Source organism: Vidua macroura, chromosome 6, assembly GCF_024509145.1.
Source record: "Vidua macroura isolate BioBank_ID:100142 chromosome 6, ASM2450914v1, whole genome shotgun sequence".
NCBI classification, from domain to species: domain Eukaryota; kingdom Metazoa; phylum Chordata; class Aves; order Passeriformes; family Viduidae; genus Vidua; species Vidua macroura.
This window is the reverse complement of record NC_071576.1, coordinates 17,685,747-17,708,793: the sequence shown is the minus strand read 5'-3', so window position 1 is coordinate 17,708,793 and position 23,047 is coordinate 17,685,747. Positions and strand designations below refer to the sequence as shown.

At 37.0% G+C, this 23,047-nt stretch overlaps 1 protein-coding gene across 2 annotated transcripts in view; it reads right to left on the bottom strand.

The window, feature by feature from the left end:
* Positions 1 to 23,047, bottom strand: part of PTPN21 (protein tyrosine phosphatase non-receptor type 21) — a 45,421-nt gene that overhangs the window by 7,181 nt on the left and 15,193 nt on the right. Inside the window, exons 4-19 of one of the 2 annotated variants that reach the window (XM_053980160.1) lie at positions 21,023 to 21,120; positions 19,296 to 19,363; positions 18,780 to 18,850; positions 17,373 to 17,460; positions 17,091 to 17,179; positions 14,620 to 14,707; positions 13,830 to 13,909; positions 12,589 to 12,690; positions 12,002 to 12,062; positions 11,319 to 11,403; positions 7,626 to 9,091; positions 5,204 to 5,341; positions 2,652 to 2,873; positions 1,386 to 1,514; positions 838 to 1,072; positions 135 to 295 (exon numbers count right to left, since the gene is read on the bottom strand). In XM_053980160.1, coding sequence (XP_053836135.1) covers positions 135 to 295; positions 838 to 1,072; positions 1,386 to 1,514; positions 2,652 to 2,873; positions 5,204 to 5,341; positions 7,626 to 9,091; positions 11,319 to 11,403; positions 12,002 to 12,062; positions 12,589 to 12,690; positions 13,830 to 13,909; positions 14,620 to 14,707; positions 17,091 to 17,179; positions 17,373 to 17,460; positions 18,780 to 18,850; positions 19,296 to 19,363; positions 21,023 to 21,120 — 3,181 coding nt within the window. The remainder of the gene's footprint in view (positions 1 to 134; positions 296 to 837; positions 1,073 to 1,385; positions 1,515 to 2,651; positions 2,874 to 5,203; positions 5,342 to 7,625; positions 9,092 to 11,318; positions 11,404 to 12,001; positions 12,063 to 12,588; positions 12,691 to 13,829; positions 13,910 to 14,619; positions 14,708 to 17,090; positions 17,180 to 17,372; positions 17,461 to 18,779; positions 18,851 to 19,295; positions 19,364 to 21,022; positions 21,121 to 23,047) is intronic. The other variant, XM_053980161.1, reaches the window with a different exon arrangement.

Below are 23,047 nucleotides of genomic sequence, written 5' to 3'. Positions count from 1 at the left end.
GAGCCATTTCAAGCACAGTTGTAAGACCTCTCCCAACAGCTGCTCAGATGAACAGCCATCACACATTTCAGGCAGGTTATTGACTCTTCTAGTACCTAACATTATTTAAAGCACAAGAAAGAAAAAGAGCTCACCTCATTGTGTTCCAAGCAGGCGATCATGATCTCTGCCAGTATGACCACTCCTGTCCGTCCCACGCCCGCACTGCAGTGCACCAGCAGCGGGGGGTTAGAGCTTTTAGGGTCTGCGGTGCTGTTCGTATGGCGCCGCACTGACTGGATCTCCTCCAAGTACGCTACCACGTTCCACAAGACAAGAATAATTCATTTAGGAGATGAAGCCAAATAAACTATGCTATTATGCTTTATGACCCCCGGAAAGTAGTAATTTAAAAGTCGACATGCCACAGAAAAATGATACATTGTATAAATCACAAGTCATACCCCAACCATAGCAATACAGATCTACAAGGATCATCTAATTTTTGTAAGGATTTCCTTGCCTTGTTCCCCTATTCCTACTAAAGACGGCTTGTGGTCATCTTGCTACTTGGTGCAACATACTCCAGTGTGTAGTATAGGGTGCAATTATGTCTTATTCTATATAGACTTCTAGCAAATTATTTGCTTTAGACAGAAAGAGTCATTTTAATAAACTGTCAGGCATATTCCTGCAAAAAACTTAATTCAGTATCTCTTGCTGGTGTGAAGAAACCTTTTACAATGGAATGCTTGGCATATTTGTCCAAAGTTACTTCATATATAGCAGCCATTTTAAAAGGTATTAAAAAAACACCACAAACCACACCCCAAAGCAAAGCTATTAAACAGAACTTACATAAAAATCCCTTCAAATCTTCTGGACAGCCATGCTCTGGCCAGTCAGTATACTGCAAATGCCAAACCGTTCTCTCCTGTCCTGTGAGAAGATGTTTAATCTTCAAACCCGTAGTTGCATAGCAGCCTGAGTCGGTACGGAATCGCGTGGTAATCTTAAATCTTCCATATGTCACTGTGTTGTGTCTCGAACCAAGACGTGGCCAGTATCTGAAGCTTTTTTCTCTCCCACTTTCCTTAAAAGCAGAACACTTGCTTAACAAGAAACCTAAGAACATTCATACAACTAATGTTACTGTAGTAACAACTGTATCTCTCCTCTACTGGACAGTACTAGCGTGTTATGGCCTCATACTGAGAAAACTAACTTTCCTGCAGAAGGAGTTTGCAAATTCATTTTTCTGCCAAAGGAATCAAGACAGAAAGGGGTCACTAGAAACATATCTTTGATCAGTCTAGTTGTTGGAGGAAACATCCCCTTCCTCTAACTGATTATAAAAAAAGTCATTGTGGAATTTCTAAGAGAAACCTGACTCAATTTATACTCACTTCCTCTGCTGTCACCATAGCTATGATTGCAATCCCTTGTTCCCAGATCATCTGCCAGAAATCCTGACATGTATTTTGCAAAGGGCCCTGCGTGGCAATGTAATCCCACTCTATGCCACCAACAGAGATCTGTAAAAATAAAGACATTAGATTAGTAATTATTTAAAACCCTCTCCCCAGCTCTAATATCAGCCATTTGAAGATCCACAAAATGAAAAAAGACTGCACCACAGAAGTAGGAGCCCATTATGAGTTATATCTGCCCCATTTTTTAGCTGCATCTTAGATGCAGAAGAGTCACAACTGTATAGGTTCATAGCTAAATAAATGTATTTTATATCACAAGCATCATGCAAAACTGAGAAAACAAAATTGTATTTCTCTTTTGTGAAATTAAGGTATTTTAGCAAATTCATACTCTGGTGCTGTAAATATTATTTCAGTACTAGTTGTTATTTCTTGAAAAAATATTATCTTGCTTGAGAAGGGTCAACTTTTGTGAATGAAGCAGAGAAACTCTGATGCCATGTTGGTATACAAACAGATTTATTAAAAAAAGAAAGCAACACAACTACAAGTGCTGCTTTGATAATCTCAACTCTTCAGAAAAAGCATGAAGTCAACTGTAGTTGCACTTAGAGCAGATAAATGTATTGAAAAATTAATGAACTGCCTTCAAAGTTCTTGAAGTCACCCTTCAAATTATTTTAAACAGAGCTTAAAGAGTTAAGGATGGGGAAAGAGGGCAGCTGAAGGTTTTGAAAAAGCCAGTTTCCCCCTGGCTCTGGCAGCTCCTCTAACCATCCAAAAATGCTTAAGCTAGAAGCTGCCTTACTGATCATTGTGGATACTGTCTGAGAATACAGAAAAAGAAGAAACAATGATTGTCACTGCAGCTCAAAAATATCATGGTCATTGCAGAGGATCTCAGGTCATTTTAAACCTATTTGCCTCCTTAGCTCTGGGAAGAATAGACATTCCTTCTGTTAGCAACAATCCCCAGAAATAGAACACAGAAAAGTGACAGTAGATCAAATCAACACAGAAGCAGAATGCAGAAGATCCCTCCAATAATTAACCCTCCATTATTCTAGGCGATTAGGAAAACAGGTTCCTACCTTCCCCAAAGAAACCTCTGGAGAAGAAAAGAAAGAGAGAGAGATGGAGGGATTGTCACTGATCTCACCAAATCAAAGACTGATAGCCAAATGCATTTTTAGTTAGCACGTGTACTAGGAAATTTTTCTCCCAGAGTATTTCTCTCACCTTGATATGAGATGCATTGATGTAACCTGTGTTATTTTCTTTGGTTGGGACCAGCTCCACTCTGGTATCATCATAAGGAAGGACATCCTGGAAGCGGTTTCTCTCAGCGTTTTCCGGCAGCCGAGCTATGGAGCACTCGCCATCCATCAGCCTTTTCTTCTGGATGCGCTCGTATTCGGTGAACACCATCCCCTGCTCCAGCCGCTGCTCCAGAGTTCTACACTGCAACACAGAAGACAGCCAGCCATGCAAAGTCACATTCTGAGGGGAGTCTGTTTTAACAGAGAATTCATGAAGCATAAAATGCATGTGTTTTCTTCTCCTCCATACTTCTCCAATGCTTTTCCAGCTATTAATGTTTCCACAAACATACCAGAATAAATTAGAGGCAACCCTAACCAGCAGGAATTTTGTTCAAGTGAAAACTAAGCAGCCTGTTATACTTCATTAGGTCACAAAGATTTATATGGATACTGCTGGTAAAAGAAAAATTTCTTTATAGTTTCTGTAGAGACAGCCCATCTGGGGAGAAAAAAGTTGGCCAAACAGACAGCTATGCCATACTGCCTACTGCTTCAAATACCTTTGATCCACCTGCTCAATATAGCAGCCAGATGACATCATTTGAAAGGTCTCCTCTAACCTTATAATAAACCCAAAAATAATAATAAAAACCTCACAAACTTAGTTGTTTGGATGGAGGAAAGCTAAATTTTGCTTACAGCAGGAAAGCTGCCTTAGAAACTTGCTGCAGTTAAAGTATAAACCCAAAATTTTTTCTAATAATATAATTCAATCTTTTTTATTTAATAAACTACTCCCTCCTCCCCTTTATTCTTTTGAAACCAAGTTGTTTCTAAATCATAAGACACTTCTGGAATTTCTGCATCTCTTTGCCAACAATAAGGAGGAATAATATGTAAGACTTCAGCCAGAAAATTTCATCTATGTCACATGTCCCCAGATTCTTACAGCAACTGCTCTGTGGTATCAGGTCATAGAAGTGTCTTATATCAAGTAAGTATGCCAAATGTTGCAGAGGAAGGTGTAAACTTCCATCATATGCAATTTGCACAACAATACATCAACTGCACAAACTCCTTTATTATCTTTAGGCTAAACTCACATATTTAAACTGATAATTGCATGAAGCTGAGCAATGAAACAGGCACTGAATCAACACTAAACTTATCATCTAAAATACCCACACTCTGGGCTTCCTTTTATGTCACATATCTACTTTGCATTGCCTCTTCTCAGCTGTTTTAGGAACTATTCCAATCTCATGGTATTTATTCTACCTCTACCTGACTGCCTGAAGAGAAAGTGTAGTGACATGACTCTGTCACTACTTGATTTCATGGCTTCTTCTTTGCCATAACGCTTTGGGCAGAGCTAGCTGAATGCAAACACAGCTGAATCCAGTAAAGGTCAACCCAGAAAGAGATGATGGTTCTAGGTAAGAGGAAATAACCAGCACAGGTACTAAACCTGTATATCTGTAACACAATGTTCATTTTTGTCCTTTAGCATCTTAAGCAATGTATATGTAGTTCAACACATTACTGAGTGATTTGCAGTTCATTTTCTTGGTCTGTTTATTTAAACTGCAGCTGGTGAGAGCAGGACTATTCCTTCAGGTTCTAATCCCTAGATTAGATCCCTAGTCACTAGAAACAAAACTGAGCTAGAGGGGACCTGCAGCTGAGGATGCCCAACTGTGCTCAGAACTGAATTCTTTAGAGATCACTGGTTGCAGAATGGGCAATAATCACTGTGGAATCTGGTGTATCTAGTTGCTCCCTGGTCAGATGTGTGATGGCAGCACTGTTCTTCATAGCCTGTCACAGCCTGAATATTGACTGTATTTCACTTTCCTGCACTTCTTTAATGATACATGACACAGGCTGAAGCAGATTTACTGATGTTTTTTTATCCTGACACAAGCTGATGGAGTTTTATATTTCTCAAAGAATGATCCTCAAATTCTAGAACCTGATGTCCTCTCATTGATCTGACATCCTTTACTGAGTTTAAGATTTCAGCAGATCAAACAAGTTCCATCAATATTTTATGGGCTTTACCTGAACAAAACAGATAAATACAATCTGCATAAGTTGTATTCTGGGGATGCAATTTAACTGCAAAACTTACTCAAAACACCATGTGAATTACTAATAATTGCAAATAAAATCAATCTCACACTCAGAATTTTAAATTTCATATCTTTTCACCCTGGAAAACCCAAAATTAAGAGAGAAAGCAGGATGAGTTGCACAAAAATATATCAGTAGGTACTAGTTAATTCACTTCCTGTATGTTCAAAGGGTAAACTATAGTTGAATCACTGTCATCTTAAAGAAAAATCTGAGTTACACACAATACTTCTAGCAATGACTTGTCAATCTGGAACCTTTTTATTTTGCTTCTATTCTCAGCATTTGCCTTGCCTTAATATGAAGCATTTTATAGTCAATAAAATGTACCATCTATAATCATGAAATTTTGAAAAATTGCTCGTGTAAATCAAGCATTAAAAAACTTCAACGTACTCGTTCATCATTTGTTGCTCTCGTTGATTCTTCCTTCCCCTCATCTGGCAGAGGCATTCTAGTCAATGCCAGTCCATTTAGGGCAGCTAGCTTCAGAGGCCCCATTTTTTTTGCATCATTTTTATTCTTTTTCATACCCTGCAAAAGAAAAGCTAAAACTTGTAAATATTCTTAAATATCTGATGAAGTTACAAAGCAGAAACCAGATGAGTTCAACTAAGCAAAAGGTATTTCTCTGGCCCCTTCTGTGAACAGCTCTGACCTTTTTCTTTGATAAGCACTGCAGTGAGAGATTAGGGTGGTGGGACTACATTCCTCCAAGGACACAACACAGGTCTGTCTTCATTCCAGACAGGTTAATGAAACTGCATGAGAATGACAAATATTGTTCTCTACAAAGCTCATGACTGAGGGTGTGAGGTGGCAACTTTGGATATTTAACATTCTTGAACAGACCTGGGATCACTTCCCAAACCCAGAAATACATAAAAATGATTCCTTATTAAACTATTCAGTTTGCAGGCACTTTTCTTCCCTACAACCAGGCAATGACCATATACTTTTAAGATATTTGGATACAGTTAAATGTTTTACTAAGTTTGCAACAAACTTAACATACAAAACATGAACACAGAACTGCAAACAGATTTGAGTCCTGGACTGGGTGATTAATCTAAATTGTGGAATTCCATCCATTATTTGATGAAAAATATCAAAGGGGGATTTCTATGAAAAAAATCACTTCAAATTATTCTTTTAAAAAGGGTAAGAGGAAACTCCATCATTCCTGCCATTGCTAAGTTTAATTGCTAACAAAAATACACAGAAAATATGAGCGCATAAGCTGCTTGAATGATAATCAACGCTTTCAAAAGTTAAATGGTGTTAAGAAATAGGAAGACAAAGCTAACAGGATGAGACTGCATTTAAAAGTGAAGTGGACACAAACACAACAATAAAAGTTCGTTGAAAAGCAAAATGTGCAAGCACTGGTTGGGGCCAGCTTTGTAACTAGGATATTCATCTCCATTATGAATACAGAAAGGTAAGGTTTTGTATTATGAAACAATGCCTAAATGTTTCTGAACCAGAAACTATGTTACAATCACTTCCAATGAAAAAGTTCTTACATTGATTTTATTTAAAGTTTGACAGGGATGTGTCATAACTACTTAACTGTCAAAAGGAAAAGCAGGGTACGATTTTGGTAGACACATTACTGTCTGCAAATGTATCTTTTGGAGAATAAATAATAAGTAACTATCTAAATGTGAACACAAGGAGGAGGGTATCCCTTTTTCCCTATACCCATATTAAAAAAACAGGAGAAAAAAAAAGTAGAAAAATATACACAATTATAAAATTAATTTTTAAGCTGATGGAGGTTCATTTCATTGTGTTCAGCTCCATGTATAGCACATCTGACAGACAAAAACTTGTGAGAGTAGTAACTATTTCAATACATAGCTTTTGCCCTGGTTATTTTTTGCAGTATCTGCTGTTACCACAGCAGTACAAGTTATACAGCAGTTCCCCTACAGTTTAATTTGTGCAGAAAGCTATTTGACACTAACTCAGGTAGCAATCAATTTTAAAAGGCAAAATAAAAATATAAAATGGTCTTCCTCTATTAGCACCTGAAATCTGCCACAAACTACATAAAACTGAACAAAATTTTAAAGCAAAGTGGGCACTAAGGAGTGCCAGTGAAATTGTGCAGTCCATACAGGCCTTGATATTTCTATGAGGTGGGAATTACGGGAAAAGTGAAACATGCAGTTTTTCACTATTTATGGTGTCCTAAGACTGGAGTAGGAGAAAGAGATATGGCAAGCAAGAAATACCTTCAGTGGGATAAAAACAGCTTGAAGAGAAGGCAAAAGGGAGAGGATATGAAAAAAGGAAGGCATGAAGTAAAGAAGAAAATGCAAGGAAAGAATTTATTCCTTAAGGTGTCAGGTTCCCTCCTAGGTCAGAAGAAGCAGGTAAACAATTTTTTTTAAAAGTAAACATTTTGGCTACATATCATTTTTCAGTGAGAGAAAGATAAGAAAATTGAATGGAAAGAGTTGCTTCTGCTCCAGATAAGAAGTAGGGCAGAATAGGGATCTAGAACTGATTTTAAATTAGCTCCTTCTAAAGGTCCTAGCCAGGTTAGTTTTCAGATGGATGGACACTGAACAGCTGGATTTGTGTGGTTGGACTAAACAAACAGAACTCAGACATGGCAGAGAAGGGGATAAAAGATAGCTAAGCAAAGTTAACCAGGGAAACACAGAAATATAAATATCAAGCTTAAGGTAGCTTTAATTTAAATGTTTTAAAAGCATCTCAGACTGACTAAAAGAACCCCAAACCTCAAACAAAAACAACAATCAACTGCTACAGACAACCCAAAACAAGACAAATAGTATCCACTTACACCTAGAGGGGGAAGGCCTTCCACAATATTCTTCTTGCCAGACAAAAGATCGGACACGGGTCTCTTCTTTACAGAATCTTTCCTTACTCTGTATCTCCCTGATGTTGTAAGATCAGATTCTGACATAGATGGAGTAAGCAGTCCTTCCCCTCTTCTCTGTACCTGGCTTTCTACTAGTAAATGAACAGGGCTCATATCTTTCATTCTCTTTTCTGCCTCTGTGATATGTAATTTAGGCTCAAGGATATGCAAAGGGCCAGCAGATGAAGCAACAGAGCTATAAGGGTAGTTTAGTACTGAATCATGAGAATAACCTCCCATAACAGATGAAAGTTGGGTTTGATCTTCAGGGAGAGGAGAAAGACTTGTACTGGCCTTATTCTCCTCTTCAAATTCTTCTTCTTCCTCACTACTGTGAATCAGCATAGTGGCATCTGAAAGGGTTTTCTTGTGATCACAGTTCACGCATTCTTCTTGCTCACCTTCTTTTTGCTTCGTTCTCTCCATCAGAATGTTGGGCTGTGACCCTTCTGAGATAACTCTTGGAAGAGCCACATCTGCTGCAGAAGCTGACATGGTCCTCTCTTTAATTCTTATTCCTTCAAAGCTGGGTGTCAAGCCTGCTATTTCAATACTGTTCCTTTTCTGCAGCTGAGCATGGCGTGCCGATGTCAGAGGTTCACTGACCTCCTGAAGAGAATGAGCCACAGGCAGGCTGTCCTCCTGAAATGTCTGGACAGAGTGGTGCACTCGCCTTGTGATAAGATCAGGATTGCTGCTGCTGATGTAGATGTGTCGTGAAAGGTCTGGAGTACTGTTTGCAGGCCTTGGGTACGGGTATGGGGGAGGTGGTCGATAGACTTGAGTCTTCATTATATTCGGTGCTGGGTAATCCTGAGACTGGAGCTGCACATTTGTCAACTCAGGCACACTGACTGCCCCAACAACTGGGCGCTTTTCAGCAGGATAGGGGTAGGGGGATTGGCTGTGGAAGCTGTAGTTCAGGTTAAATGGATAATGGTTAGATTGTGGGGCAGCAAAGTGGGCATGCTCTCGAATTTCAGGCTGACTGTAAACTAAGGCATCAGGCCTGCTGTAAGCATATGAGTTGCTGATGTTAAGATTCCTCATTGAATGACTCTGCCTATCTGTGTGCACCATCCCCCTGTTGAGCTGTCTCATCACAGTCTCATAGTCTGGCGTGGGACGATAAGAAGGCGGTATTAGTGCACTATGTCTGTGTGATGGGACATAATCAGTTCTGAGGACATCACTTCCAGTAATGCTTGGGTTAGAGGACATGGGGGATGGCTGCAAGTAATGCTGTGGATTGTTCAAGGAGTTTGTGCTGTGTGCGCTATAGACACTCCCATTGCGGATCCGACCACTGTAGTCATGAGGGGCTCTATCCAAGCTAGTCTGAGAGTGACAGTAGTATCCATTCTGATTGCTCACAAAGAGGTTATCTGAAAGCAAAGTTTAAGAACAATCTTTATGTCCAGGACATCAAACAAAGTTATCCTCTATTAAGATGTAGCTAAGGCAAAGTTTGTGATTTTTAAAACCTCAGTTATTTTTAGCTATGTATTGAAATGGGAAGGAAAAAAATCCCAAACCAAAATCCCAGCTTGTCTGTTCTGTTGATACCCAAGGTATATACACCAGAATAATGTATTATATTTATTTCAATCATGTAAATCCCTATGGGAAAACACTGCCTGTTTAAGAATTATTTTCTTCTGTTTAGGATAGGCTTCTTAAGTTTCAGTTCAAGATAAACAAAGTCCATATCAACCTTAAGCCATACCACTGAAAAAATTAATGTCTACACTGGGATTTGCACTAATGTAATCAGTTTGAACAGCAAAGAAAGAAAGAAAAAAAAAAACACAGAAAAACAAAACAAAAATACCACCAAAAACCTAAGAACAGCCCCATAACAACCAAACAAAACCCCTTGCTCTTCTCTCTTCTACTCATTCATGACAGATGTAGATATAGCACCACAAGACCTCAAAAAAAAATCAAATTGACTTTTCTCCAGAAATATTGGAGGCAGTTTAAACTACCACCATATAGTGTTCACATATATATATCACATATATATATATATATATATATATATATACATATACACCTACACTGTAAAGAATATGTTCCAAAAGTTTATACATCCAAGACATATTTAATCATTTTAATTACTGCTTCATTGGATGTACAATTTGGCAGTCTCCAGATTCAGTCATTGCTGTAAATGTTTTCGTGATTTAACTGTTTGGGTTCACCAAAATAAATGCCACACTTACGTTAATGAATTTGCTGACAATCAAAAATTGTTTTATTAAAAAAATGTTCAAAAATAGGACACTTGTAGTAGCAAGGACCCAGCAGTACTTACAACACTAAACTGCAAAGAATTCAGTTACATTCTGAATGTAGCTGAATACCTGTATTTCATTCAGACCTGTGTAACTCTATTTTGATAGAAAATGTGCTTATTCCCTTCCCAGTGAGCTGGCCTTTTAGAGTACTATTTATCCAGCAGATTTGTAGGTCTGGAAAGTTCCTATCAAACTTGAGGAGACTTTGCAAAAGATTAGATTCAGCTCTTCAGAGTAGCAACTTTGTTAATTAAAGACACAATGTGTAACAATCAAAATAATGAGAGTAAGCAGCCATGACTCTCCTGTAAACTGCTAAGATAAGGAGTCTACATTGCTTGAGAAGATTAGTTAGCGTTTGCTTGAGGTTTTTTCTTCCTTTGTTTCAATCAAATATATACCAAGTCCATAACTTGCAAACTTATTTAGCCTTTGAATTACTCTACACCTTGTAGTCTAGCAAGCTTAGACAAATGTCTCTTCCTGCATTCTGGATTTAATTTTTTAAAAAAAATTTTAGTTATGTAAATTGTCTTGGGGCAATCTCTTTGCAGCTATTAAGACTAATATTGACAAGGATCTCACAATGCTGTAACACACCAGTTTGATACATGAACCAGAAAAAGCAATGGTCAGCTTAAACTCACACAAGACTCCTCAATCTACAGTTGCTGTACACGCTATCCTAACTAGAATTGCTCATCTCCCATAGGAGAGGATATGGAGGAGGAACAGGGGAGGAAACTGGGGTTGTTTAGCCTGGAGAAAAAGAGGCTCAGGGAGAACCTTACTGCTCTCTACAACTAACTGAAAGAAGGCTGCAATGAGGTGTGTTTGTGTCCTCCCAGGTAAAAAGCGGCAGGACAAGAGGGAATGGCCTCTGGGAAAGTTGCATCAGGGGAGGTTTAGACTGGATATTAGGAAATTTCTTCTTGGAAAAAGTGGTGAAGCATTGGAACAGGCTTGTCAAGGGAAGTGGTGGAATCACCATCCCTGGAGGTATTTAACAGACCTGTAGATGTGGCACCTGGGGACATGGTTTACTGATGGATTTGAGGGTGCTGTTTTGATGGTTGGACTTGATGATCCTAAAGGTCCTTTCCAACCTAAATACTTCCGTGATTCCATGACTGTATTTCACATCAGCCTATATGTCTAGAGTAGCAGCAAGCACTTAAATGACTGTTCTAGTGCAAACCTACCCCATGTTCACCTGATAATTTATTCAGCTATAGCTAAAGTAGCTACAAATATAAATTAAGTTTTAATCTTGTAAAATTGTGTAGTGTGGCCATGAATTTTATGAACTTACCTTGGGAAGTTGCATATGGTTCACTATAATGACCATTGTAATGCAGCTGAGGTGGTGGAGGCATCATATAAGGCTGAGGCTTGGGCTAAAAAAGCAAACATCTTACTGTTAGTTAAAAACTGATTATTCATTTTAAAAAGAATTATTGAAGTTTTTTTAATACATAATGTATACCATTTTATATAGGTATATATATAAAATATTATATATAATACTATACACATAGTAATAATGTGCATTATATACTATATTACATTATAATGTGTCTAATACTACAAATAAACACATACAAAGCCTTATCCTTAAATAATTTCTCTAAATCTGCAATGTAAGTTTCTCCTTTGAGCTCACACAAAAAATAATTTAAAAACCAGGTACAAAACCTTCAAATTACCCTCCACTAACCCAAGACTGTGTCTTGACATCTGACATCTAGGAGAGTCTCCTAGAGACAGAGTTCAAACTGAAAACAGAAGTGTTTAAAATATTTTTCATTGAAATTGTTTTAATTTCACTATTTATATATTATATAACAGTTCTTCCTACAAGTCAGAAGCAGATTCTCACATCTTAGACTAATCTTTTTCACTGCTCATTTCATTTCACTGAAGGGAAGTAATATTTGATTCAAAGTCAACTGAAATCCATAAAAATGCAAACATAAAGCTATTTGCTTTCCTTACCATGGACATCCTGGATGAAGATCGTCTCCTAACAGGATTCACTGTAACTGGCTGAGTTTGTCTACAGAAAAAATTTAATGGTAAGAAATTATTCTTAACAATAGCAGGACCTATTTCAAAAATCAGAAAGCACTCCCAAATTCAATTAAAGATCACTCTACATTTCTGGGAGCCAGGCCTGTGTTAGTCTTCCACATGAGTCTCTCAAGCAAAGAGCTCTGTGCATTAGCCACCATCACAAAGCAAAATCAAAAACCCAAGATCAAAATATCTCAGTTAATCTCCTGTTCTACACGTCAGACATAAAACCATATGGAGACTGTAACATTACAGATGTTACAGGAACTGTAAAGCATTACTACACTGCGTTAGCATTTATATGTTCCAACATTGATGCTAATGTTAATGAATTTTCATAATTTGTGGATTGGCTCCAGGAAGTGAAGTTCAGAAGTCTTAAGCTCCTTTTCCCCCCACCCTACACTGCACCTATGCTTTGCATCTCATAGCAAGACAGGTCAAAAGATAGCATGATACAAATGCAGGAACTGCTATTTTTTTAGTGAGAAAGATGTTTTTAAGCTCACCCTTTGGGAAGTGAAGGACGAGAAAGGATTGGAAAGCGTGGAAGGGAAAGAATGAGGGAAGATTTCTGAGAGCCCTCCTCAGGTGGAGAGTCCAAGGAGTCTCTAAAGACAAGGTATGTACAGATTCAGAAAAAAAAACCCTGAAGTTGATACAGGCATGCATACGACAGTTTTCAGCTACAGGACTAGATGACAAGAAATCTTAAGAGAAGAAATAACCAGAAAAGTTTTTTTTGAGGACTTAACATCATGTAAACCACATTGTGGTTACAGTAAGAAATCCTAGAGACGGACATTTAATATAGAACTACCAACCTGACGTCATTTAGACAGAAATGCGCAAGTCCCATGAACACACTACTACTATAAATGCTTCTTATCACTCTCAAAAGACAGACAAGTTTATAAGCTTTGAGGTATGAGGTTTACTCTATTTCAAATTTATCTTACTTCTCAAATAAATTAGCATTAAACACACTAATGAGTCACCTGTGGCACAAAATATTTGATTATCTTTCCACTGGCCTCAGCAGATATCAAACATCTATCTTCCCATGTATGAAGAGGAGTGAAGCATATGAGAACCATGCTTTTCCAATGACAGACTATTCACTGTGTCTAATTCTCTATTCTTTGACTGCAGAAACTTAACTGAAGGAAAGCTGTTCCAGTAAAGTAGCTCAAATTCCAGCCATTGATTTACAAGTTCGAGACCAGTCCATTTAAATTTAATTTGATGAATTATATTAAATTTACTTTGCACTGGTGCTACTTGAGCTATACAGATTCCATGCATATCTAAAGAACCACATACCTTTTAGCTGTCAATCGAGCACATTTCAGGAGTGCTTCACATACACTGCCCACCCTTTTAAAGACTCTAGTGTCCTTTCAGAGCAGTTCAGCCAAACACAGACCAGAACCCTGCTGGTTCCAGTAGCTCACAAGCTATAGCAATATTAGACCCCAAAGCAACTGAAGTCTCTCACAGCACTCTGATCCAGAAGCAAAGGCCAAACACTATTACTTATGGTAAGATTTCAGCACTTAATACTGTCTTCTGTTATAAAGCAGGATGTATTTAAAAAACTGGTGGTAAGTATTTTCTCAAAAAAAGATTAAGAAAATGAACCCAAGTCATCTAAAGAGGACAGTAAAGACTTCACAGAGGGAGTGGGAGATTTCACTTCCCAGTGGAAGCTGCAAGGGCACCAAGAGTTCTGCTAATGTATTCTACTTACAGGCTGCATTTATTTAGTCTGTAAAATTTGTGTCTAGCCACACACATCCTCCACACATATTTTGCTGTTTCCATATCTTCCTGCCAAAAAAACAAAATCCAGTATTTGCATTGAGTCAAACATTCATACCCTTCACTTGCTTTCAGACAAGCCACTGAAATTTTTAAGATTAAATTACCATTGACTGATTTAATTTTAATGTAACTTTATTAATGTCACCAACTTTTCCCTACAACTCTACTTTGCAGACCCAAATATACACTCTAGTCTAACAATTTTCTTAGACTTATGAAAAAAGTATTATCTACTTATTTGAAAGTAGAAGCCTTTTGCCCCAGACACTTATCAGCTGTAACACTAATACAATTACAGTTAAGATTGCCATAGGATTGTCAACAGCTGCCTTTTGACAAAAGCAACTGGTAGATGCTGAATAAAATTAATTCTGCAAGGAATGCCATGGCCCACTCCAGCAAAGCTCTAAGGCTATATTTATCTTTAACTGCCACTGATTCAAGTCAAAAAAACATGCTAGAAATTTTACTGGCATGGATGAAAATGTTTATGACCACATAACCAGATACTTCAATGTACTCAGCATAAAAGGTCCAATTTTTAATGCCTTCCCATAGAAAGCTGGCCAAAGACAGTGTAATTACATTTGACTCACTCATACAGTTCAAAGCTGCTAAATATATAGATAGTAGCTTTTAACCTTTGAGTTAAATTATCAGTCTTAATTTGTTTTTATTTACTGATGACTTAGTGAAAAAAATAAAAATGTACTCACAGTTTGGAACTGAATTGTCTCTTCTTTGTTTGCCAATTCTAATGCAAAAAAGGATTTATTGTGGGACATGTTGGCAATATCATGCCACCTGCAGACAAAAGGGAGAGGATATGACTGGACAAGCTCTGATTTTCAAACCTCAAAAAATGCAACTGCAAACCAGAACCACCATCAAGAATGTGGATAAAGAACATCCTCATGAGGGGACGAGGAGGGGCAGACACTGATCTCTTCCATCTCGTGACCAGTGACAGGATTGAGGGAATGGCCTGAAGCTGAGTCAGGGGAGGTTTAGGTTGGTTATCAGAAAAAAGTGCTTCACCCAGAGGGTGGCTGGGCACAGGACAAGACTCCCCAGGGAAGTGGGGAGCAGCACCAGCCTGACAGAGTTTAAGAAGCATTTGGACAATGCTCTAGGACACAGGGTGTGACTCCTGGGGTGTCCTCTGCAGGGCCAGAAGTTGGACTCCATGGTCCTGATGGGTCCTTCTCAAGACAGTATATGCTATAAGTCTATGATTCTGCTAAATACCATTTTATGATTCTGTGGAAAAGTTCATTAATCTATCTGAACAAGTTGTAGACCATTCCATACCATTAATGGCTGCTGAAAGGAAAACATGTATGTGACTAACTCTTAGGAAGATGTACAATATGTACAGTAATATTATTACTTGTCTTCCCTTTGAAATTCTTCCAATTATTGAAAAAAAAATTAAATTTAGACAAATTTAATCATCAGTAAATTATAATGTCCCATCTGCTTGAAAGCATTCCAGGAAAAAAAAATTAAACCTACACTAAACAAAGCCTTTAAGGCATTATTATGCATATTTTCTAGAACTCTTATACATTGACAGATGAAAAAAAAATTAGATTGCATAAAATATATTTATTCATCTTCTTTTTAAAAGCAAATTTAGCTTGAACCGTTAGTATTATGTTAGTGTAAATAAAGCTTGTATAATAGATTTATTAAAAGAATATTCTGCAGTATACAAACACATGGAAAAGGCATGACTATAGGGCTCTCTCTAAAGGTGGTTATATGACTCCCATTTTCATTACATAGAGGTGTCTGTTAGCATTTTCCATAGCTATTGCCTCATGTGTACGAGGCAGAGAAACATTAATGTCTCCATTCTGATGTAGAACAAAAATCCCTCAAATTTAAGGCCTTGGTTCATAAGCCTTTGTGAGCACAGCCATGAAATTACCTGAACCAATCTCAAGCATAACCCAGTCTTTGTAAATTATATTAATGGGTCATTTGTCTATGCTTTATTGCCATCCAAATAACCTGCTATTGCTATCCGTGATGGAATTGCCCACAGTCATACACAAACAAGCAAAAGAGCAGAAAACTGGATCCTGAAATTAGAATATAAATACTTTCTGATGCTTCCCACTATGTTTCCAGACACTGCATCCACTACTCTTTGAGAATTTATGTACAAAGTGCATATGCACATGCAAAATGCATGTACAAAGCTTTATTCCTCTCCCTGTGTATTTTGTAAGCACAGCTGTTGTTTAATGCTGCAGGAAAGCAGAGCAGGGCAGTTTGATGACACCAGACAATTAAAAAGAGCTCAGCATCAGCTCTCCTATCACAGCCGAGACACAAATTATTCTGAAGGACATTTAACAGTACTGAATTTCTAAATCCTGTTAAACAAAACTGCGGACAGGAAGAAGCAAAGCTGGCTACTTTCTCTAATCCCAGAAAATCACCAGTAGTGAAGTTTCAGTAACTGTTGGACCATAGGATTTCAAGATTTCTGTTCATATTCAGTCAAAAATTCAATTCTAGAGGATTAAAGTTCACTAAGAATAAACCCTTTCTTGATTTAATAAAAACTAAATTGCCGAGACTCATTTTATAAAAAAATCTCAAAATGTTTTTTTAAAAATTTATTCTGCCCAAAGATGCCCACGCAACGTATCTTAAAGTCATTTCATGTGAAGACTGAATTTTAAGTGTTTAGGTAAGTCAGAGCTCTATCTACAATTTATAAGAACATTCAATAATAAACTAAAACAATGTATGAATCCAAAATAATAAAACAAACATTATCGTATAACTCTCCACATATAATATATGAAAGGAACTCCTGGACAATTTGACAAGTGAGTATTTCTGTATGAGTTGATGAGACAATTTCAGGATTTAAGATGCCCTGTGTGCAGAGAACTGCTCCTTTTTGATTCAATAAATATTTTGCAATGCAACTGTATATTAAATATTCATGTCTTAGAATTATTCTGTCTTAAAGAGATTCATTTTGCAGTTAATGCATTGAGAAATTCTCACTGGCTTCAGTATTCACTGTAGCATGATGACTACAAGACTAGTTTCAGGTTTATCAAATGCATAAATACACATCATATCCAAAAGTCATTGTTCCTTGTGAGAAACAGACTTAAAATGTGAAATTCACTAAGGTATCACATGAAAGAACAATACTAACCTAAATACAACAGGAGGACGACCATTTTTGTGTTTCACAAAGATACCATCAAGACATGCTCCAATGAATATGTCACTTCCTTGGCTGTCCTGTAAAAAGTTGCAAAAAATTATGCAAGTAGAGAAAAAAGTCTTCAAAATCAAAGTTACCAAAGAAACAACTGCTTTATTAATTCTGGAGCAGAAAATTATGGGGGTTTGGGTTTTATTTACTTTTGGCAGGAAGTAACCACTCTAAACAGGGAGAAAAGGGCAATTAGACAAAGATCAAAACCTCATTTACCTTTGCAGGATAGGTCTCTTCACCATAGCCCTCCATTCTTTCCACTTCTTGCATATATAACATTTCTGCATCAGGAGGAGTAAGGCCTCTAGAAATAAAACAACAATCAGCTAATACTGCCACTAAGAAAAAATCATCTTTGTTTTACTCTGAACGACACTGTCAAAGCTTGAAAAGCATCCCCAGGACACCCAGGCAGCCATCAAATGTGCTGTTTCTATCTGCACCAATGGCTGATATATTTGGCTCAGCCTTTACCCTTTAATTCTAATAACTTCTTTCTCTCTGGCATCTTTAGGGGTAAATGGCAACAAAGACTACTAGTTAATATTACCATCTCTACTAATGGCAGACAATTATCACATTCTTGATCAAATCCAGCACTGTCTCCACATTTCCTCACTTTACCAGAGGCATACATGTTCAAGACATAAATTTCTTCTAAATTGCTATAGGGAAAATAGGTAGTCTGGCATTTTACATTTCAGAAAAGAAGGTTTCATCTTCTCAATGCTGACTATTTTACTGTAATACTTTGAAAGCATGAGGACAAGATCTGTAGGTAAAGGTAGAATTCTTTATAACTAGACCAACTGACAAAGACAGCTTTCTCACAGACTTGAAGTAGTATCACAGGGCTTACAAGCTTGTGTTTACCTACCCACCAATATACCTCAGTTACCTCAAAAAAGGCATAATTTCTACCTGAAAAATCCTGTCATGCTCATTGTTATGTCTCTCAATACTTTTTCAATCATAAATCTCTCAATTTCTTCACTTTTTCCTAACGTCATGAAGATTAAGTTTTCTTTGCTGAACCTGAACCATGTAATCTTGTTACAAGTGCATTTCAAAGATAAGTGCAACTGCAGTTTTCAAACTGTTGTTTTAAAACAATACAGGGGAAAATATTCAGTATTACTCACATAGAAACAAACATTTTTCACTAATGAACTGATACAGAGAACGTAACTTTCCTTTGTCCTGGACTACTGCACCTTAGCCCCTTTCTACCTAAGATCATAAGCATTCTGGCACAGTTACTGTCTCTGCATTTCTCCTGCCCTTAATATCCCCCAGTGTTGTTTATCAAGAAACATCCTTCCTGGGGTCAGAACTTCACATGAACAAGAGTCAGAAACACATACAGGCGAAGTCACAATATTTAATCATGTCCCGTATTCTTTTCAAGTTGAATCCTCTAATTTATTTTACTAAATATTCTGTTCTCTTTTTCATTTTCATTCAGCAAAAACTTTTGTAACTTTAATACAGATGTATTAGAGAAGAGACTCATTTAAATGGGAAGTGAAATTAGTCCAACTGCTTTTCAAGATTCACAACTTTCGGAGCTACAGAAGCTACTGAAGACTGAAATTAAGCATTGAAGAGCTTTAGATATGTTACCTGTACTTCTGATGTAGCAAGGCAACTTTCTGTGTTGCTTCTTCCAATATTTTTTCTTCTTGTAGCCAACCCTTAAGGTAAAATAGCATTTGTGGAATAAAATACAAAAAAATTATACAAAATCAAGTGGTTATAGTTTCTTTACACGTGCAAATCAACCCTTGACTCTAGTCTTGGAGCTTAGATGCTGTAATATGCACAAATAAACCCCAAAAGCACAAACACTGTTTTGAAGTGGTTTTACTCACTCTCCCATTTGTACCTCAACCTTCTTTTCAGTGTAATATAGAATAAAATTGAAAAGATCTTACTACATCTTTGTTTCTGCATAATATAAAGTGTCATATCTCACTCAAATCTCAAAGAAAACCTTTATTAAATTTGACAGCCTAGGAAGCAGTAAGAAAAATGGATCACGTAAACTTCCTAAAAATTATTTGCATTTACCAACTTTAAGAAGGATTTAAATTTGTCAATTTAATAATTTAAATGCACCAATTTAAAGAAAGTACTTACCACTGGAAACAAAGCATATCTTTGAAGAAACTCTTGAGATTCATACTGATCATAATCTCCAAAATCCGCTAAAAAAAAAAAAACAAAAAACCAAAAACCTTTGATTCAAACACTTTTAACAAAGTTATTCAAAACCCAATTAATTGCAGCAGGATCTCCAAGTAGCAAACCTCCATCCTGCTAACTACAATCATAAAGCAAAACAACAGATCAAACCAACCAATAATGTTTATAAAGAGAAAAGGTAAAAAAATCCCATCTTTTTACCTTGTTCAGAATGATTGGTAACACTCCTTGTGGATTGAGAAGAAGAAATGATAAAACACTTAATATGGAAGTTATTTCTATGAAAGGGGAGCACGTTTGACACACTACACCAATACAGCTCTTGAGATAAAGCAGTGTTTAGATTTAAAATATTATACTGATTTTAAATACAGATGATTCTTGAAACCAGTTGACTTGAAACAACAAGCACTGCTTCTGCTCATTCACCAGCTAAAATTACTAATCTACCTGGTATCAGCTACTTCAGTCATTGGAGCACATTAATTTAGAACCTGTGCTTTTTTTGAGGTTTTTTTTCACTGTGTTATCAACATATACAGTTCATCTCTTACACAGGAATAAGAAATGAAAGTGAAAGCTAAAAAGATGAATATTTTCCATCTATAAAGAGGGTTATATTGAAAGATTTCTATAAACAACTCACTGAGCAGAGAGATGTTTACACTGTCCAAATACATATAAATAACACAGCAAGATTTTTTTCAGTTGAAGGCCATTAAAACCTGGCTTGAATTAAACAGATTCACTGTTATATAAACAAGGCATTAATACAATTTATCCTAGTCCAATGGTAACCACATTTTCAAGAAAACATAATCATCATCTTTACAGTGATACAACCGATGTATATAACTAACCAAATACAAAAAAAATCTTTGGTTGTACATACGGCCAGTGATTTTAAGTCCTGTTCGATTTTGGCAGTTTTACAATTGCTGTTAGACATACTGAAGTGGCATTCACTGTGAATGATATACAAATAACAATATACAAACAAACTAAGCACAGCTGTTGCCATTACAAACTTTTGAGAGATTAGTATCAGACAAGCACGTTGCAAGGAACACCGAACACAATCAGTACAGACGGCCTCAGGACTGGTATATACTCCATCCCATCTGACCCTAGCCAGGAAAAATGAAGCTGCCTTTTTCATACAGGTATCACAGAAATGTGTTTTCAGGAGTGATTTGAACACAAGAACTGCTAACAGTCTTGCACACTAACTTGAAATAATCTTATGTGATAGGAAATTTTGGATAAAAAGTGGAAATACAAGTACATTCAAAGTTGCTTATTTATGAAGATATGTCAGAATAGAGTCTTCATTAACAGAAACAGAGGAAGGGAGTGTTGATGTAGGCAGACAACTGAAGCCTTTGCCCCCAAAGGAACTCCAATGTCTAATTCAAATCCAGCTCCTGAAACTACATATTAGATGCCCAGGTACACCTCTGAGGACTGCAGAGAAGCAAGTTCAGGGCCACTGATCCAACTGTTGCTCTCCTCAGCCCATATGACAAAGTCCTAAGGAGCAAGCCCCTTTCGTAACTTAATGAATTGGGTCTCTTGAGTGACATAAAGAAAACAGGCAATAGAAAATATATCACTAATGTTTCTAATGCAACATTAGCTAGTTGGTACAATTTCTTACTTACCCTGAACTGCTAAACCAGCCAGATGTATTGCTTGTTCCAGTGTGCAAGGAATGTTGCCCTCCAAGATATCTTTCTTTAATTGCAAGTAATACTGATACCTACAAGGAGGGGGGAAAAAAGAAAAAGCTAACATAGGCTTCTTAATTTTTAAGAGAGTAGAAGACTATGCCTTCATTTCCTATTCCTCTCTACATTCCCCAGTTTGAGTAGAGGGTAGTCTTTCTCATCATTTGGACCCACTACTTCAAGGCCTTTTAAAACTCCTGTCTCCCTTAACTTTCACATACCATTCTAGAATCAGTGATCTTAAAGAACCTCCACAATTTCTATCTACTACCAAACCCTCTTTTCTTTTTTTTTTCTCTTCCATCCTTAAAATTGTTGTTATTGTCTCCTTACAATGTTCAGTAAACTGCTGCTGGGTTGCTGCATTCTCTTCCAATAGATCTAACAATGTACATTCCCTCAATCCCAGTAGGGATTTTCATTTCTGCATTACAACTTCAGTACATTTTCTTCTCACTTTCAAGACATCTTTTTTTTCTTTTAATCTATGTTTTTCTTGCATTATCTCTCATACATGCAACCACTACTACCTGTACTGTTTGTCCACAGTCTGAGCCTCTATGTGCCTGAATTTTTCTGCCCCGTTCAGCCACCCACAGAACTTTGTATCTGGAGCCCAAAACACCTCAAAATTGCCATCACAGTTACACAGACTTGGCCAAGGAGGACATTTGTCTTCTGTAAGTCTAGTTTTAAAAAGTTCTTCCTCATATTGTATGTTAACTCTAGTGGAGTAAGATTATTTACACTGAGAACATGGAAGTATGTGCTGTAATTCATTCAGTGATTAGAAAGGTCAGGTAAACTCCACATAAATGTTATTCATGTTAATGGACAGCTGTCTTCCATCACTGTTAAATACACTGATAATTTATAAATATTGTTTATATTCTTGGGGATCTACTACAAAAACCCAGTATATCATACAACAGTACGTAACATCCCTACACAACACACAAGAACTGCTGGGACTAAACCCAGACCTTCAAAAAAATGGAAAAGAAAAAGCCCAAGTCATTTAGGGAACGAGTCTTCCCAGTCAAGAAACAGAAGGTAAGCTCCTTCCATTGAACTGCTATTAAAAGTAAACTTATAGATAAAGAATCTTAACACTACCCCCACAGAGCACATCTTTTTTTATCTATAGCATTTCCACTTCCTGGTGTACATTAAACATACAATTTGCTTGAACATGTTCAATCTCATTTATATCAAACAGGCATGAAAAAACACATAGATTTGTCAGACTAACCCAGACTCTTACTTTCAAAATAAGTACCATCCTCTAAGACACAAGCAGAAGACTGGCACATAAATTCTTGCTTTCTAACAGGCAGCACACTGGCAAATTTTTGTTAAAGCTCCAGAATAAATATCATCTTATTTAAATAAATGCCAGAGAAGACTAAGGTTTTTCAGGCAATTTAGCTTCCCAATACAATACCTCAATATTTATCTTACTCTAATGTATTCTAGTACACGAACACAGAAGTGGAACCAGAGATTTTTTAAGCCACTAAAATTTTTAAGCCACTGTGAAATAGCACAAAACTTCAGTCTTCAAAAAGAAAAAAATCTTTCAGAAATCACACAAAAAACCAAAAACTAAAGCTGCCAAGCACTGAGCAGTATACAACAGTACCAGTGTCTGCACCAAGAGGTCTGCACCTGGTGACCCTGAAAAGCTTTCTCATCACAATTAGCAGGAAAGGTGTCTGGCAGGGCATTTCAGGAACAGAGACAGTTTCATGTAACCACAGAATAAATTAAGATGAAAAGGACCTCTGAGTGATCATCTGCTTCAACTCCCCACTCAAAGCAGGGGCAACTTAAAGTTTTTAGCTTAAATGGGTTAGTTAATACAAGCACATATTTTTGAAATAACAATACGTGTTTGTAATCCAGCTATGGGTTTTGTACTCAATTGCCAGCTAAAAATAATCATTAAATCAGAACTAT